At 34.5% G+C, this 19,391-nt stretch overlaps 1 protein-coding gene across 1 annotated transcript in view; it reads right to left on the reverse strand.

Annotated features, from left to right (window-relative positions):
* Positions 1–19,391, reverse strand: part of ABCD3 (ATP-binding cassette, sub-family D (ALD), member 3) — a 56,164-nt gene that overhangs the window by 21,195 nt on the left and 15,578 nt on the right. Inside the window, exons 5-16 of the mRNA XM_011991506.1 lie at positions 16,618–16,687; positions 15,199–15,296; positions 14,703–14,826; positions 12,103–12,159; positions 9,850–9,992; positions 7,217–7,286; positions 4,140–4,209; positions 3,960–4,057; positions 3,768–3,859; positions 1,921–2,012; positions 1,762–1,834; positions 491–554 (exon numbers count right to left, since the gene is read on the reverse strand). Coding sequence (XP_011846896.1) covers positions 491–554; positions 1,762–1,834; positions 1,921–2,012; positions 3,768–3,859; positions 3,960–4,057; positions 4,140–4,209; positions 7,217–7,286; positions 9,850–9,992; positions 12,103–12,159; positions 14,703–14,826; positions 15,199–15,296; positions 16,618–16,687 — 1,051 coding nt within the window. The remainder of the gene's footprint in view (positions 1–490; positions 555–1,761; positions 1,835–1,920; positions 2,013–3,767; positions 3,860–3,959; positions 4,058–4,139; positions 4,210–7,216; positions 7,287–9,849; positions 9,993–12,102; positions 12,160–14,702; positions 14,827–15,198; positions 15,297–16,617; positions 16,688–19,391) is intronic.

Consider the following 19,391-nt stretch of genomic DNA (forward strand, 5'->3'; position numbering starts at 1 on the left):
TGGGATTTTACTTGTTTTAGGTGAGTGTCTATTTGTAGCACTACTGTGCGACTCTTCCCCTGTTTTCATCAGTAATAAAACAGTCTGTATTTTGTTTTTATAGGTACAAATCATCCTGTACAGTCACAATAATACCAACCACATCATAAGTTTCTTTTTAATGTAAAGAGACTAAAATTATATTTGTGTTTAAATATTCATTTTACACTGGAGACTCCAATTTACTATATTTTCTATAGCTTTCTTGACATAAACTTCATTTACAAAAAGTTTTTTGGTAGTAGTATTTGAAATTTTGAAGTCCTGTCAATTAAGAAAAATAGATTTCTAAGTGTTTCAAAGACTTACTTTTTAAAGCAATTCTGTGGATTCAGAGACTAAGTCGAGCCTTAAAGTTAATTTAAATATTCAGGTAACCTTTTTTCAGTTCACATTTTAAAGATGATTTAAGCTTCTCCGTTTCAAAAAATAAATAAATAAATAAACTTACTTCAAAATTAAGGTCACGGATCAAAATATCTCCATTTGGCGTTGCTAAAGGAACATGATCAAACCTATAGAGGAAATTCAAAAAAAGAGAACTACTGTAAAGTATATAAGAAACTAATACAACTCAATACCAAAAATACAAATAATCTGACTAAAAAATGGGCAAAGGGCTTAAACACTTCTTAAAAGAAAAAATTCAGATGGCCAACAGGCATACGAAAAGGTGCTCAACATCTCTAGTCATCAGGAAAATGCAAATCAAAACCACAATGAGATGTCACCTCTCACCTGTTAGGATGACTATTATCAAACAGACAAATGGTAAGTGTTGGCAAAGATATGCAGAAAGGAAACCTTGTATGTTGTTGGTGGGACTACAAATAGTACAGTTATTATGGAAAACAGTATGGATGTTCCTCAAAAAATTAAAAGTAGAACTACTGTATGACCTAGCAATCCCACTTCTGGGTACATTTGCAAAGGAAATAAAATCAGTATCTCAAAAAGAATCTTCCTCCCATGTCCACTCCAGCATTACTCACGATAGTCCGTATATGAAAACTACCTAAATGTCCTTCAGCTGATGAGAGGATAAAGAAAATATAGTGTATATAGTGTGTATATATTCACACACACACAAAATACATACAATAGAATATTACTCCACCTTTAAAAAAGAAGGAAACCGGGCCATTTTCAACATAGATGGATCTGCAGGACATTACGTTAAGCAAAATAAGCAAGACACAAAAAGAGAAACACTATATGATCTTACTTGTATGTGGAATTTAAAATAGTCAAACTCATAGAAGTAGAGAGTAGGATGGTGGTTGCCGGGGGGTAGGGAGAGAGGAAATGGGGTTAATATCGGTCAAACGGCACAACATTTCAGTGATGCCAGATGAATAAATCCTGTAGATACACTGTACAGGGACAATAGTAGAAAATACTACATTGTATACCTGAAATTTGCTAAGACACATCTAAATTAAATTCTCACCAAACACACACAAAAATGGTAACTATGTAGAGGTGACAGGTAAATTAATTAGCCTAAATGTAATCATTTCACAACGTATACAGATATCAAAGCATCAAGTTGTATACTTTAAATATTAATATACGCAATTTTTATGTCAATGATACCTCAAAGCTGTTTTTCCAAAAAGCAGAAATAATTTTAAACACTAAGCAATTGTAAGCTGAAAAAGAAAGACTACTATGAAGTTTAACAAACATTTATGGTGCTAAAGAACCTTTTTCTGTACGTACTTTATAATGTTATCTGCAATAATGATTTCTCCAGCACCAGGTATCAAGGGAATGACTTGTACTCCTTCAATACCTTAAATGGAAAATAGGTATTAAAGCATCATATTATGTCAGCAAACACTTAAAATTGTGACCTTAAACTGTGACACTCATATTTACCCTTTTCCTGTTGTGAGACCATTGTGCGCTCATATTTGCCATGATTTAAATCCTTCAGTACTTGCATTAATTCTGTAATCCGAGCAGTAAAACTAAAATTTTAGAAAAGGAAACCATAATCAAAACTCCAGACTACTGTCACATCTTTTATTTTACACAAACTTAAGTTCCTAAAATTATAATCTAGTATAAATGAAGTAACCTAACAGTCTCATCAACATAAAGTATTAATGATAGCATGCATGCTTTATTATGTTTCAGTAGGAAAGCAGGAATATAGGGATGAAGAAAGAGGTTTCCATAGGATCCCCAACTCAACAGATACTTCACTAATAGCCAAGTCAAGACAGTTATTTGCTGAGAATTTTCAGGAGGTTTCTCTTGTATACTACAAAAGGACCACTACACTAGTATATTCCTTAGACCCAGGAAGTATGGACTCTGAGCTCTTGTTGAAGCGGCCTATAAAGCCATGTATAAAGTTGGTCTTTCTATCCAAGGAAGGCATTCATTAAATGTATGCTGAATGCACGCTGCCTTCCTGCAAATGGAAGAATCTGAAAGATTCCCTCTTTCTTACTCTCAAGAGGGGAAAGATGAAGAGTTCTTATTATTAGATAGAAATCACTGTGGCAGTAGAGAAAAATCAAAACTAACAACGAGAGGTTGGAGATAACAAAAATGACCATGATCGCCATAGAGAAAGTATTCTGCATCGAAGAAGAAAACAGGATTTTTCTCTGAATAACAAGCAGAAACCTCCTAAAGCAAACTTTGGGAGGTGATGAATGCTTATGGTCTTGATGGTTTCACAGGTGTATAACTTATCCCCATGTTCATCAAATTGTATACATTAAATAGGAACAGTTTCTTATATGTCAATCATACCTCAACGAACTGGAGAAAAGAGAAAGAAAGGAAGGCAGGGAGAGGGAGGGAGGGAGGGAAGAGAAAGACATACACACCTACAGAGAAAGAGAAAGAGAAAGAGAGAGAGAGAGAGAGAGAGAAAGGAAGCATCCTTAAGAAACAGAAAAGAACCCTATATACCATGAACTGTCAAGCCATAAGAAAAGTTAACAAGTAGGAAGAATGTTAGTATTCTCATGAAAGAGACTCTACTCATAGTAGTTAACAACTTCTATATTGCCATGAAGACCTTAACTGCCACAGGAGCTAAGAAGGAGGAAAAAGAGAAATACGAAGATGGATCACAGGCCTAGGAAAGCTATTAAGTCATCAAACTTCTTCAGGTGACCTAAAATTTATGGTGTTTTTTATACCATACCATGCCCTTTATATTGGAGATTGAAATACTCAAATATTAATATTTTACATTCTATGGTCTAAAGATGATTTTACTACCAGACAATATGACTACATTCACAAGCACACCTACAGATACAAGTTAACTTCTCATTTTTTTTTCCCATTAAAGTCAACTTCATTTCTATTCATCGGTTTTTGCTAGGTTGCCGGTATCAAAGATCTACGAAAAAATGGTATGGTAGAGGACAAGAAAATTTAAATGAGAAAATTCTATTCATTAACTTAGTTTTCTGTGAATTAAGACTGCCATGATTCAATATTTCCCAACTTAGCAAATACCAGTGTCCATGGAGCAAACAACTTGACAGCCTCTAATCTACTGTAATGTGCAAACCAGTTGTCTTAAAGAAACATGAAAAGTTCACCATCAGAAAAATTTTCCTTAATTTTCTATCAAAAACCACCTTCTTGGGGTAGGAAATGTTGCTCCCTTACCTTAACCTCAGCTAGTACAATCATTCAGGATAGCATATTTTTAAAAATTATTTTCTGCAACTGCTCATTATTACTAATCTTACCCAGCCAATCTAGTCATTTCACGCCCAGCCAAAACGATTCGACCCAGAGCTTGGGACATTCGCAAAAGCATTCTTCCACTTTGGTAGTAATCCTTAAATAGAAATAAATATTAGTTTTTACTTATAGTTCTAGGACTAAAAATTTGGCTTTATTTTTACTGTTACAGCTTCATTGTGTTATCATCACTTTACCTCTAGAAGTTCCGAATGTGTACTCTTGAGATGTCGAGGATGAGACAAATCTAAGAAAGGGCGACTGACAACTAAGTAACCAACCACAGTGGCAAGGTCTGAAACCAAACAGGTAAGATTTAAAACAGTAACAGTATTTCACCTTTTCCACAAATCTCATCTCTTTCAAAATATACTTACATTTGGCAATAATGTTATCAATGAAGCCCATTGAAAAACGAAACAAAATGAAATTATGTAGGTGCTCCACCTGGCAGAAAACAAAAACAAAAAAACATATTTTTTTCTATGTATAAAAAATTGAATCACTATGAGGATAAAACAAACTGCATTGTTCATTTATTCAACAAATATTTACTGAATGCCCATGATTTCTGTTTATATTGTACATCACACCACCGAGCACAATGCTCATCACAGAGTGGGTGCCAAACACACACTTCATGAAACCATTTTTATGCAAACAGCATGGAAATTACATAAACAATTTTAACAACGCTGTTTCTCTTGCATGAAAAAGAACAATGCTATTGTAGTCACCATGCTTTTGGATACATATATCCCAAAAGAGAACAATGACGAAAGCAAAAAGAACAGAGAGATATTAACTAGTTTGAGTGAAACACTAGCTGTCCAGATTGGCACTCAATGCTCTGCTTTCAGTGGAGACACATGGTCTGTGCTTTATCTAAGAATTGTATTACACCCAGTCTGAACTGAGTGTTAATGTAAATCAGTGCCACATAGCCTCAGTTTTAGCTTTAACATAAGCATGCATTGCCTCAAAACTACAAGTCTAAAACTGCTTTTTATTCCGGAGTTGTTGCATTCTCAAACTGTCCATCTACCAGATTATTCAAGGTCCTGCATGATCTGGCACTGAGTTCTATTTTTAAGGTCATATGCTTCTACTTTGCTCCTCCTCACCAAGCTCTAGAAATAATGGGTTTCTCAAACATGTACCCTTTTAAGGCTTTCTTCTTGCTCTTCCCACTGCCAGGAATACATTCTTCTAAGATATTTACATTTTGTGACTCCTTCACCTTCATGTGGATTTCTGACTAAATGTCACCTCCTCAAGAAAGACCTTGGTCATTCCAGCTAAAGTAGCTGGGCAATAGCCCCCTTCATATCTATACCTTTATCCTGCTTCATTTTTGGCCACAGAATTCATTACTACCTGAAATTACACAGAACATCTAGTTGTTTATTTACTGTCTCCTCCACTAAAATGTGGCTTCCTGAGTACAGGGTAGCTTGTTAACAACTTGGTATCTTCTGCAACTAGACAATGTCTGGAACATTTATTCAATGGCTACCACATGTCAGACACTGTGCTCAAGCTGGAGATACAATGAATAGAACATAGAATGTCCCTGAATTCATGGAGTTTACATTCTAATGAAAGAGGATAGCTAGTAAACAAGATAATTAGAGACTGTAATATAGTGATCTCTCGGTATCCAAAGGGGATTGGTTCCAGGACCTTTCTGGATGCCAAAATCCATGGATGCTCAAGTCCCTAAGGAAAAATGGCAGAGTATTTGCATATACCTGAGCATGACATCCCATACACTTTACTTATTTATTTTTTGAGACAGAGTTTCACTCTGTCGCCAAGGCTGGAGTGCAGTGGTGCCATCTCGGCTCACTGCACCCTTCGCCTCCTGGGTTCAAGTGATTCTCCTGCCTCAGCCTCCCAAGTAGCTGGGATTACAGGTGCCTGCCACAACACCTGGCTAATTTTTGTATTTTTAGTAGAGATGGGGTTTTGTCATGTTGGTCAGGCTGGTCTCGAACACCTGACCTCAAGTGATCTGCCCGCCTCAGCTTCCCAAAGTGCTGGGACTACAGGAGTGAGCCACCATGCCTGGCTCATCCCAAACACTTTAAGTCATCTCTAAATTATTTACAATACTTAATACAATGTAAACAGTTGTTATACTAATGCCTGTATTGTTCAGAGAATAATGACAAGAAAAAATACGTGTATATAAGTACAGACACAATTTCTTTTTCTGAATATTTTCAATCTGCACGTGGTTGAATCCATGGATTTGGAACCCACAGATGCAGAGGGTTTATATATATATATATATATATATATATATATATATTTTTTTTTTTTAAGGAAAGATGATGATTAAAACAGGAAGGAACTTTTGGAGGTTATTTCAAATAGGCTGATCAGAGAAGACAAAGCTTCAATAAGGTGTTAACATTTGGGCTGAAAATCTAAAGGATGAGAATAAGCAAGCCACGTGGAGAGCAAGCTGGTGAACTGCAGGCCCCCGAAAAATTACCTTAAATGTATTCTACCAGTGAGCACGCTAAAAGTTCTGCCATGTTAAATACTGATGAGGCAAAAATTCAATTTCTGAAATAATTTAAAATGACAATTTATTTAACCTCTTTCACTCATCTAAAATATACACTTAATTTCACAAACTTCAGACTTCCACTAAAATGTAAGCTCCTTAAAGGCAAGATTTTATCCATCATGTCCACCACCATCATCCTTAGCACCTGGAGTAAGCACAGGCAACTAGATGGCATTCAATATCTTTTGAATAAATAATGGAATAAAAGTACTTGAATTCAAATTTTCCAAGTGGCAATCAAAAAATGAAGTACCGCTTTCACAAGAAACACTGCTTTAATTCTTTAAAACAAAAAGCCAGCAAACTCCAATCCGTAGTCCAAATCTAGCCTGCTACTTGTTTTTGTAAGTAAAGTTTTATTAGAACATAGCCACACTCACTCATTTATGCATTATATATAGCTACTCTTGAGTAGCGGAGCTGAATAGTTGCAACAGACTGTGTGGTATGAAAAGCCTAAAATATACACATACTATCTTGCCCTTTACGGAAAAAGTTTGCTGATCCCTGCTTTACATAATAATCTTCATTGTATTTTTATGAATGCCACAGGAACAAATTCGTTCTGTGGGAATCACTAAATTTATCACTAAATAAGGCTCCTAAGCAACCTCTGTAAAAATACACTTAATATTATTTTAATAAATCTATGCAATTTTATAAATGGGCACTTGAATATACTGATATGATAGTTTTTAATCTTGCATTTTTTATTAAAAATGCAGTATAAAATCCTTTATAGCTATTTTTCAAAATATCTTTAAGATACGTATACATACGTGTGTGTGTGGGGGGGGGTGTATCGGTCATAGGCAAAAAAACACACACAAAAAAACCATTTCCATAAACACATGAACTTCAAGTGTGTTTCCTTACCAGTTTTCGGAAGACTGAGTGGACTGTCTGTTTTTCTCTTTTATTCCCATTGTAAAAGGCAATTTCTTCACTGTTAAAGAAAATAATTTAGCAATTAATTTTAATGTTACCTATACTTGAAAAATAATTGAAATACAGTATATGATGGCTGAATGTTTGTATTTAAATGGACATTTTGTGACTAAGAGCTTATCTGGTGCATCTCAAACCACAGTCTATACTTGAGATTCTGTTCCTAGCTCAGCTGATCGGAGCACAGGAATACACCCCTGACTGAATCATATGCTGGACTGCAACCTATATCATAGGTATCCTGGCTGCAAAAGACATACTGCACTAATTCTTGGAAATTTGAAATTACAGAAAGAAGTTGCTGTGATGTACAGAAAGGCAGGGCTGGGACCGACATTGCAGACTTCAAGTTAAAGTATAAGCCCAAACAAGAAGGAGATGAAAAAGCAACAGCTAGAAAAAGATGGATAGTGATGCCTTGACATACAGTCTTTTAAAGACAGAAAAGCAGGCTAAGTCCCACCGGCTTCAAAGTGCCAGCTCCCAGGAGGAAACCCTGGAAAAACCCCATCATATCCTCACAACAATTCCACTTTTCCTAAGCAACTGTGCATGGGTCCACAAGGGCCACAGGGATCAAGACTAGAAAAAAAGGGTATTTTATAGATGAAGAAAAGTTCAGTGCAGTTAAGTAAATTTGTAAAGGTCGCAGAGCCAGCAGGTCAGGGAGTTGAAATTGTAACTTCTATCTGACCCTAATATTTATAGTCTTTCTATTACACAGGCAAGATGTAAGCTTTCCCAGCAAAGTACCTCTTATGGCAGAGGTAAATATTCATAGAGAAGTCTAGAAGGCAAGGTTGAAATATTTCTTTAAAGTCTCTTTTTTCCCCTAAACAATTTATGTTTTATATTTCTATTTTGAAATGGACCTGTGTTTTTCATAAAAACAAGGTACCACCTACCTCAACCTCTTCAAGTAAAATTAATTTCCCATAAAATATAACACATTTGTCATGTGTTTCATGGTTTCCTTGACAAAATGACACAGAGCCTCAGAGTATAAGAAGCCTACAGTTCTATACCTCTAATTACTTTTTTAAAAAACTTCCTTCTACCTCCTCTCTACACCTAAGCCTATGGAAGAAGATGAGGTGAGGATTCTCCTCCTGAACTGAGTCATTTTAGCCTTAATGAAAAATCTGAAAGGATAAAACATCCTGGAATGTTGATGGCTGCCCATCCAACATCTATTCTCTTCATTGTCCTTCTTCCTAAAATAATCCCAACTTTCTTAAAGTTATCTATTATTTTCCATGTACCCTAATGCTTTAGGAATGCCTCAATCCCATTTATAGGGTCCCAACTGGTCTAAGCCAATCACTTTGCTGTGATTGCTTTAGGCATGGTCAAGTGATAATTCCAGCCAATCAGATATGAGGGAAAGTCAGCTGTGGGACTCTTGGGAAAGGTTTCTTTGCTCTCATAAAGATACACCAGGAGAGATGGCCCCTTTTTGTTTCTGGAGCTTTCTGCAGGGGAGAGAAGCTAGTGAAATCTGTAACTGCTATCGCCATCTTGTGGTCACAAGAAGAATTAGCCCAAGGAATGGGGCAGCATACAAAGCAAGGCAGAGCCAGGAGACACCAGAGAGCCAGAGCCCTGATAATGCCAGCCTGGAACTGCCCTGTCTTAAGCGTTCTCATGTGAAGCAGTGAGTGTTCTTATTACTGGAGCCATGAGTCATGCTTTCTGTTTCTTTCAGTAAAAGGCATCTTTCATTTACTTGGCAAATCACCTCTTAACTCTATTCCACTGCCTCCCTAGAGCAAAAAACCCTATTTAAAACTTGTACTATTTTAGCAATCCAAGGAAATAAAGGAAGAGGGAACTGTCATTTGTAAATGCCTACAGAGTAGAATATTAAATACATATTAAAACTCTCAAAATGACTTAACATTGACAGATCAATATATGAGAACATTTATTAAGCATTTGCTCCATACAGAAAACTGAGCTGGAAGCTTTATATATATTACCAAATTTAATCCTCATCGCAACCCTATATTATCTACCTATTATAAACAAAAGTGAAACTATGAATAATTCACTAAAATCAAATACATGCAATTGATAAGTGGAAGAAGTAGATTTTGAAACTAGTATGGCTAGCTCCGAAGTCCACACTTTCTCTTCCTATCTTACATTTAAAAAACTCTAGAAAATAGGTAGAGGCACATGCAGTGACAGTGAATCATTGAGCATTATGAAAAGTCAAAATAAAAATATCTGTGGAAAAACTGAGACAAAATTTTCTTGGAACAGGTATTGTAAGTTGAAATTTTAATTGTAAACTGATTATGTCTAAAGTAAAATTAACAGAAAATTCATCAACAGAAGGTATGAACATGTGAATCAAGAATACTACATAGTTAATAAGAGAGTTCAGAATATTCATGATCACTACTTTATAAAACTAGTCTCTTTCATAATGTATATTTTCAATACAATATGCACATTATTACATTAACAGTGTTACTAGACATTTTGGAGTCAATTTAAATGACATCAATATCCATGGAAATGAATTTTTAGCAAGTCTTTAATGCATTTGTCTTTACCTGTTTGTGATGAGCCGAGAATTAACATATCTATATTCTCCTTCATACTTTTGCTCAGTTATTGTCATCCTACCAATGGGTCTTCTAAGTCGAGTTAGGAATAGCCCAGAAACAACCAAGTAGGCCATCATGCTTGCTGGGCCCTATTATTATCGGGAGAGAAAGATACAGAAAGTTCTGGAATATAATAATAAATTCACTTAGATACAAACGTACAATTTTTATAATTAACCACAATGACTGAAAGAAATTGCTCTACTGGGTAATTTTTTCCCCTTGTTTTTTTTCTGAAAAAGTACACAGTAGCCTCTACACTTTTACCACTCAATGAGCTTTTCCTCTCACCACTGTAGCTTATCCCTCAGCTCTCCTACATTTTGCTCACCTAAAAACTCCTAATTGCAGTTCTCACTTTTCCTGTTATCTAACACTCTTCTGTTGGAAATCTTCTTGATAATCTCTTAAGATTCCACAATAATTCTTAGACCTCTTTTTCTTGCCTTCTCTTTTAATATTAATATTCCCTCAAATTCCTTCCTTAGTTCTCTTCTCATCTCAAATCTATACCCCTGGACCTATAACTCTTATGAACCCAAGATATAAGTACTACACATCTTTACCTTAATACTGTGCAGATGCCTCAAGTTCAGCTCCCCCCCAACGAGCTCTGTCTTTCCCTGCTTGTACATCTTGCTTCCAGCTGCTGTACTATGTATTAATAACTTTGCAGGTGACCTTATCACCCATTGACCATCCCAAGAGAAAAGCTTCAAGCATACATTTCCAAGTTCATCATAGGCACTTCCCTCATTCTCCTGTATACACTATACCCTGCCATACTAAAATAAATGTTTCCTGAACTGTTTCCATTTAGTGAGATTGTTCTTATGTTTAGCAAGCATGACATAATCTAATGGATGTCTACTTACCTCCCCAAAGCAGCTCAGATATCACCTCCAGTTCTTCCTGGCACTAAATATTTTATTGAAACTTCTATTACTAAACTTTATCATGCTGCATTATAACTGTTTGACTATCTACCTGTTTTACCACATTGTAATTCCTCTTCAGCAGGAACTGTGTCTTACTTATTTTTTTATTCCTACTATCTAGCACAATATATGTGCTAGTATGTATTCAAGATTTAAAAAAAAAATTAAATCTGATCAATTCAATGCATTTCAACAACTACTACAAATGTGAACCAAAAAGATAACTAAAACAGTTTCTGCCTTTAAGAAATGCAGAATCAGATAACAGGTAGACATGGAGACATATTTAAGTATCACAAAAATGTAGCTAAGTACCATAAAAATATGACTGCAAGGAGACAAGAAGGATTTGGCCTATTTACTTGCTTACAGTAAAACAATATATAAGAATAATAAAACCTGGATCACACGATAGCAAAGAATTAGGAAGATAAACAGAAAAATTCAAAAAACCAAACAAAGCAAAACCAAAACCCTGCTTTCCTAGTGTTTTGGAAAGCAACAAAAACCAGTACGGAAATAATTAATTAATCAACTGAAATGCATATATACACACACACACACACATAAAACAACCATATTATTATATGGTTGCGTTATAAACATATAACAATAACATTACATATTAAATGACTAAAGTTACATTTCAGTAAGATAACTCAAAGAAAACTTAAAAGTGATTCTTGCCATCACAAATATCAGACTTGGATAATAAGGCTCATGGGATAGCCAACCATTTATATTATAAAATATTCTTGGAACTGTTATACCCACTCTAAATGTATCGTTACTTTAACATTAGAATTTCATATTAATATGGACGTCTCCATATCTCTTTTTAGACATTACTTTGAAACAATAAGTATAAATATATTCATGGTTTAAATACTTCTGTTTTATCATTTTTTTAAAAAAGAAGCAGCTCTCGCTTTTTGTCCAGGCTTGTCTCGAACTCCTGGATTCAAGCGTTCCTCCCATCTCAGCCTCCCAAAGTGCTGGGATTACAGACGTGAGCCACCACCCCTGGCCAATATATTTGTCTGGTTTTTAATGCCACAAAATTGAAAATTAAGAAGAAAAATTAGTACTTCTAAAATCTCCAGTAAAGTATTATTTTATAACTGGACTTTGTTAGGTAAATCATGTGAAAATATATTCTTTGAGATATACAAAAATTCTTACAGGCCATCAAGCTATTCACAATATGTATTTCAAATATTGTATTATATCAATTTAAAAGGTGAAATAAAAGAAGACTCACCTGAGCTCCAATTGCACTCGTTAACTTAAAGATATACAAAACTATGTCTAAAAATGGCTGTAAAATAAATATTAGAATACACAAATTAAAACTAAAGCACTAGAATGATAGCTAATACAACATGTTAACTACAAAATGTTATTAAACATTTAATACATAATTATCAACATGTAGAGTTCCCACTATGTATAATGCATTGTGATAGTAACTAGATCAAAGAATACATGAAAGATAACAGTTTTCCTCTCAAGAAACTTAAAATGGGAACAGCTTACACAACGTCTACTGACCATCAAGTAGGAAAAACATTTATCACTTTCCATCAACTAAGATACCTCTACTGTGATAATTAACCACCAGTAACTCAGTAATGTGTCAATATAATGTAAAGATACTAAATAAAATGACCTGAGATGTAACCCCAAATCTGCTACCAGCTTGTTTCTACATATCTTCACCTGTAAAGTGAGAAGCTTTTCCTGTTCCAATATTGTTTGATTCTATTACATTATCACTTCTATGGCAAAATAACCAAGTAAGTAATTGAATCTAATTTTGAAATATAAAAGTCAAGTCTTTAGAACCAAAATAATACATTAATGTACTGCTCTTCACACACAGAGACAACTCAACTAATGCACCATCAGTTGCATTAGTTAGAAATGTTTTTCAAGAAACCCAAATTGTGTTCATTCACTTTAAGTCAACAGCCACTGCTCGTGCCCCCACTTTTTTTTTTTAAGACAGGGTCTGGCTCTGTCACCCAGCTCGAAGATCTTGGCTCACTGCAGCCTCTGAAGTAGCTGGGAGTAAAGGCGCACAGTACCATGCCTGGCTAATTTTTGTATTTTTTGTAGATGGGGTTTCACCCTGTTGCCCAGGATAGTCTTGAACTCCTGAGCTCAAGCAATCTGCCCACCCTGACCTCCCAAAGTATTGTGATTACAGGGATGAGCCACTGTGCTGGGCCAACAGCCAGCACTTTCTAATCCACATTATTAGGACAGATGGCTTGGTTTGTTAACTGGCTTGTTTCAACATTCAACATCTACCTTTCCCTTTCCTTTTTTTTTTTTTTTTTTGCCTTATAAATTATCAAGAAGCTAGAGATACTTATAAAATTCAAGAATTGTTAAAACTTACAACAAAAATAATGACTCATAATTTAAGTTGGAGGTCAATTAGATATTTAAAACATCTAATTTACACAGTGGTGCACAGCCCTACTACAATTAATTAATTTAACATTCTTCTCTATTCCAGATGTGACAAAACCTGAGAGTTGCTCAAGTACCAAGATTTAAAGAATACATAATAATGTCTATAAAATTATATGGGAAGTTGTATATATACACCCCCCATTCCCACCATGCATGCATACACACACATACACATACAAACACACACACACATACAAACACACACACAGAGAGAGAGGGAGAGAGAGAGAGAGAGAAGGGGGAGAAAACAAACTTTCAAATATTGTAATGGGAACAGAAGAGAAAGCTGAATTACTGAACTATTTGTAATTGTCAGAGTTCCTGAGTTTGGGATCAGTTAGCAAAGGCTTCCGGAGAGCTAAATAAATAACAAAGTTGGGCTGGAAGTGAAAAGCACTGGGCCTGGGCATGAGGAGAGCAGCTCTTGTGGATATATATCTCTAAGAATTGCCTTCCCTCCATCAACCTGGTTGAAGCTAGGACATTCCTATTCTTACAATGTGACCCAGTCCTTTTTATAGTTTTGGTTTTCTTTGGTCTCAAAACTGTGTATCTAGGTCAACTGTGACCAGAGGCAAAGATACTATCATTGGTCCAGTATGAGACAAGCTCCTACCCAACACCAAGGGAAGTCACATGAGTTAGAGTGGGAACTGAAGCATCTCAGATGAAGAGGGGAGGGGATGCTGGGCAGACTATTTAATAGGTGCCTACTACATATCATAGTCAATGCAAGAGGTAATGGCACAGAGGGTTTAATAAGAAGACTACAGCGAAAGCTGTAAGGGTGGTGAGATAACATGACTAAGACAAGAACTGGAGAAATCAGCGAGAAGAAGGAAAACTGGTTAAGGCCTATCAGAGTCAGGAGCTTTGGCAATATTCTGAGGAGAATGGGAAAAACAGTAATTAGAAAACTGAAATATACTTGCATCTTGTGAAATGTTTTGACTACTACTTACTAAGATCTATTAGAATTAAAGATACTGAAGCAGAGAAATGGGCAGAAAGGAAGTCCTAGTCTAGTGTTCTAAGTGTGGAATTAGAAACATAAATTGACAGTCAATCTCTAACAATGGCCGGACACATGCAGGTCAAAAGATAAGAATTCAAATTTCTGCTGTTTTAATGGAATCAACCTGCAAAATTCTTAGAAAATCCTTATAAGACACTAAATTATCAGTTCTTTGCCAAAGTACCTCACAAAAATAATAGAAAAAATTAAAATAATTAAAACTATTACAACTCTAATTTTCTTACAAAAGCATTAAATATTTACATGCTGCTGTTCTGTCCATAAAATCAATTCTATATAAATTTGTTTAGATTCAAAATTCAACAAATTAAACAAATAATCTTTTAAAAAGTAGAGAAACTTACCTTACTAAGATTTGAATACAGATCGACTACACTGTTACAAAATTTTTCTACATCTTGTGTAAGCAGCTGGTCTGGATTAGCTATTCTGTTGTCCAGATTTCCCATTTTATAATATGTGAAAGATCTAAAATAGCAAGAAGAAAAGTAATTTTAAAACAAGTGACTTTAAAGATAAAACGACAACCCAAAAAATCACATTACACCGCCTAGCTCAAATACATAGAAACAAAAAAGTTTGGAGCCAGAAGAGATCCTATCGATTGTCCTGATTTTAGAGAGGAGGACACAAGTCCAGAAAATGATGACTTGTCAATTAATGGAAAAGCCAGGACTAGATTCCAAATAACTGAGAGGTTGTTCCCAATATGCTTCTGTACCTAAGAGCGGTTTTCTTAGAAAACATACAACAAATAAGAAAAACCGCTATATTGATCAGCTTCACAAATAGTACTCTTCTATTTAAATACTTTTAATATAAAAATAGGTTATCACTTACTGAAGATACTCCTCATAGAGGTATTTAGTGAGCCTTACACGGAAGCACAGTTTAAGCTCATTTAACCCGTACTTCAAGAAGTTATTAACCAGAGAGATCTAAAACAAACAAACAAATATTATTGGTTTTGCTTTTCATTTCTGCTTACTAAACTATAATTTATTTCTCCATTATTTCCTGTGTCCCAAATCCTATAATTTTTATAATTGAATCCAAATTATATAATTCAGTTCTGTTTTACTTTACTGCATTTAGCTAAATCAAATGTACCTGGTTTGAATTATTCTATGTTAAACTTTACATGGAATATGTTAATATTACTAATTATGAGACGTATCTTGCCATTTTTTTTTTTTTTTTTGTAAATGGGCAAAACGTCAAATCTATCCCCTTTCTAGCCAATGTAAAGACTTGCTTTTAGGAGTTCAGACATTTATGTTTATATTTTCTGTTTCCTACTATCAGCACCACAACCCTAAACAATGGAATTCTATATACACTGTATTTGCATTTGTTAAAAAAAAGAAAAAAAACTACAGGTTTTACACCACTGATGCTATTTTCCAGATTATATCTAGAGCCATCTTTACTAACATTTTCTATCGTTACATTAAAATTTTTCTCAAGTGGTCTTTGCTGAATCTTAATCTTTCATATCTGTGTTGTTTATTCCAACTGTTTATTTTAAAATGTCTAAAAGCTATGTAGCCCCATCTTCCAGCTTTGTTAAACAAGAATTTCTGGCAATTTCAACGTAACTGGATTTTACAGCCAAGCTTCTCATTTTTACCCACAAATTTAGAACATTAAGTTCTTACAGTGCCAAGAAAATTAAAATGAGAACCAAACTAAGAAAATCACTTATATTTTAGACTAAACAATTTATCTGTAAAAAATTCAGACCATAAATTCCAATTTAACTGGAAGTAGATTAGTAGTACAAGTTACGATACTAGTTTATGGCCTAAAGTAACCAGGATGATTTGCACTCCCCTCTCTAAATCTCCCCCAACTCCCCAACTTGCCCCCCGCCCACATCCATTTTGCAAGGACTGGAAACATTTCTGGTTGTTACAACTAAGAGAAGGGTGCTGCTGCTATCTAATGGGATGCTGCTAAACACCGAAGAAAACCTGGACTGAAGGTTAAAAAAAAAAAATGCCAAAAAACCCCTCACCCACATACATATGTATATGAATATATATACACATTATAAATGAAATTAAACCAAACATAATCCCCTTTTTATCTAGTATGAAGGTTTACATTGAAAATTATACTATAAATTACAAACCTAAACTGAAAATAGGAATATAGTATCATAAATCTTTAAAGAATTTAATAAGTAAAACCCTTAAAGATTTTTAAAAGATGCAAATTTCCCCTGGGTTAAAAAGATTTTTAATGAATTAAACTTACAAGAGGCATGGCAGCGATGAAGTTCAATAAGTATCTCTTGAAATCTTTCCTGCTACGACCAATGATACCACTGCAAACCACCACATGCAATGCATTAGTTGCAAAAGAAGCAAAATCTAACACTAGGAAAACTTCTGTAAAGCTCTAAAATTACTCTAGGAAACTTCTATTAAATCAAAACAATCAATAAAAAAGATGCTAAAAAACACTTTTTTGCAAAAACATGTTTGCAACTTTAAAACGTCATCATTTTGAACTTGCTGGAACCTCATCCTGCAAAAGGCGAAATTAAACAGTATGATAACTAATTATTTCTTAGTAAAAATGGCTGCTTTAAAAAAAGGCTTAAGTGGCTACAAAACAAATTTAGCGAGCAAAACAATTAACAACTTTATAGTCCCAGGAATGGATTATTATGAATAAACAAAGTACCATTTGTTTGTTTTAAAATATTTAACAATCTGATTCTCATTTGTGTGAACTAATGGCAGGGAGACAGACTAATGGGGATCAGCAAAGGGTCAAGAGTAAATATTTTAGGCTTTGTGCACCCTAAGGGCTCTGCTGCAACTACTCAATTCTGCCACAGTAAAAAAAAAAAAAAAAAAAAAAAGCAGCCAAGAAGTGTGGCTGTATTCTAATAAAACTTTACCAAAGCAGATGGCAGGTAGTGAGATTTGACCTGTGGGTCCTAGTTTGCCAAGACTGGCACTAACGCATAGATCAGAGCCCAGAATGGATCTATAGAAGCTTCATGTTCCTCAACACACTTCAACTAGACTAGCTCCGCTTTTGCCTATTGTTAATCTGTTTTACGTATTTTTCTGCTTTTAAAATATACATTAAAAATTTTTAAAAAGGGTTTTAATTAAAAATTTGAACAGAGCATCATTATATAAGTAAAGGATCTTTGAGTAAGATATGTGTATGACCTAATACAAAGATAGAATCTATTTGATCACAGAACTCTTATTTCAAATAATACTTAGTAATATTCCCAAATTTCATAAAATATATTTGTATAAAACATTTGAGAAACACTAGACTAATTGGTTTAAACCTAGCTGCCCATGTACACACAAAAATAACTAGTATATGACTAGAGACCTTCTCAAAGTTTTTAATGTATAGTATGTGCATTTTAACTCTCTGTGAGGGGTTTGTAGCATGAAGCATTTCCTCTATCATAGCCAAGATTCCACAGAACATACTTTGGGAAATGTTCCTTTAGACTGATTGAAAGAAATTAATACTCCAATTTTTATGTAGCCCCTAAAAAGCAAAACAGTTAAAAAAAAAAAAAAAAGGCTAACTACAAGAAAGTTAAATAGAACCACACAAAAATGTTGTTTATAGCAATAAGAATATTAGAGACATTAAGCAATCAAGACAGTACAAAAGGTTCAGAGAATTTATGTTAAAATTGTTTGAACCAAACCTTACATAAAACCAAAGTGCTTTAGTGCTGCCCAAGCTGTGAAACACACAAGAACATGCCATCATTCAGCAATGGTTTACCATTGGAGTAGCAGCTATAAATTTAAAAAGTGGTTTCTTGAATAAAGTCTTATTTCTGCTTATTATTCCACTGCAAAAAAAATAATTAACAAAAACAATTTTACAATAGCCCTAATCACTGCAACTTCTAAATGTTTAAGAAACTTTATAAAAGAGAGTTTGGTAATTTTTAAATTCTGCTTGTAGCCAAATGGGTGAAAATAAAACATATTTTTATGATTAGATAAAGCAGCAACAGGGTACAAAGAATTTTCCTCCATGTCACGGAATTAGTATAGTTTCCACCCTAAAGAAGGTGTCTTTCCTATTAAGATTTTCCATACTCCAAAGTCATTAGTCACCATCAACAAATAAGTTTAAAATATGAAAAGAATATTAAAATGAAGTACATTAAGGACCATAATAAGTCTCCTTAAGGCTCTCTTTAGCAGAAATACATGAATCTGGACTTACTTTAGAAAAGGCAAAAAGGGAAAATAAATAAATAAATTTGCACTGTAGCTTAAATACTGAGATGGAGATATATGTTAACTTTTCAAACAAAATTATCCTGTATGAATGTACAATATTTTAAAACTTCTTTTTTTGAGATAAGGTCCAAATGTTAAAGAATTTCATACACAGCAGAGGCTCAAAACTATTTAGGAGAAAGTTAACAACTTTAAAATGTGTGTTTTACAATTGGTGAGTGTGGGTTAAGAATATAAGGAAGTTCCTTACGCTAATCTTTTTTTTTTTTTGAGAGAGGATATTCCTAAGCTGAGGCGATCCTTCTGCTAAGCCTCCTGTGTAGTTGTGCCATGTAGTAGTAGGTATGTGCCATCACAGTCAGCTAACTTTTTTATTTTTTGTAAAGACGAAGTCTCACTGTGTGGCCCAGGCTGGTCTTGAACTCTTGGTCTCAAGTGATCCTCTTGACTCAGCTTCCCAAAGTGTTGGGATTACAGGCATGAGCCACTATACCCAGCCCCTTATTCTATTTTTACAACTTTTCCGTAAGTGTAAAGTATACCAAAATAATGGTTTTTAAAAACTTGTTCAGAAACTCATAAAAAAAATGAAAAGCAATTTTTAAAAATCTCATAATTAAATTTTAAAACTGAGTACTACACACACGTGCACATGATTAGGCTCCCCTACAAACACCCTTCAAGGGAGACCAATTAAACTCTCAACTCCAGCTTCTAGTAAGTGTTTAAGGCACTTCATTTTAAATATGAATTCATAGCCAAGAGTCATAGAATGCTTGAGGAAAG

Source organism: Mandrillus leucophaeus, unplaced genomic scaffold (assembly GCF_000951045.1).
Source record: "Mandrillus leucophaeus isolate KB7577 unplaced genomic scaffold, Mleu.le_1.0 Scaffold397, whole genome shotgun sequence".
NCBI lineage: Eukaryota > Metazoa > Chordata > Mammalia > Primates > Cercopithecidae > Mandrillus > Mandrillus leucophaeus.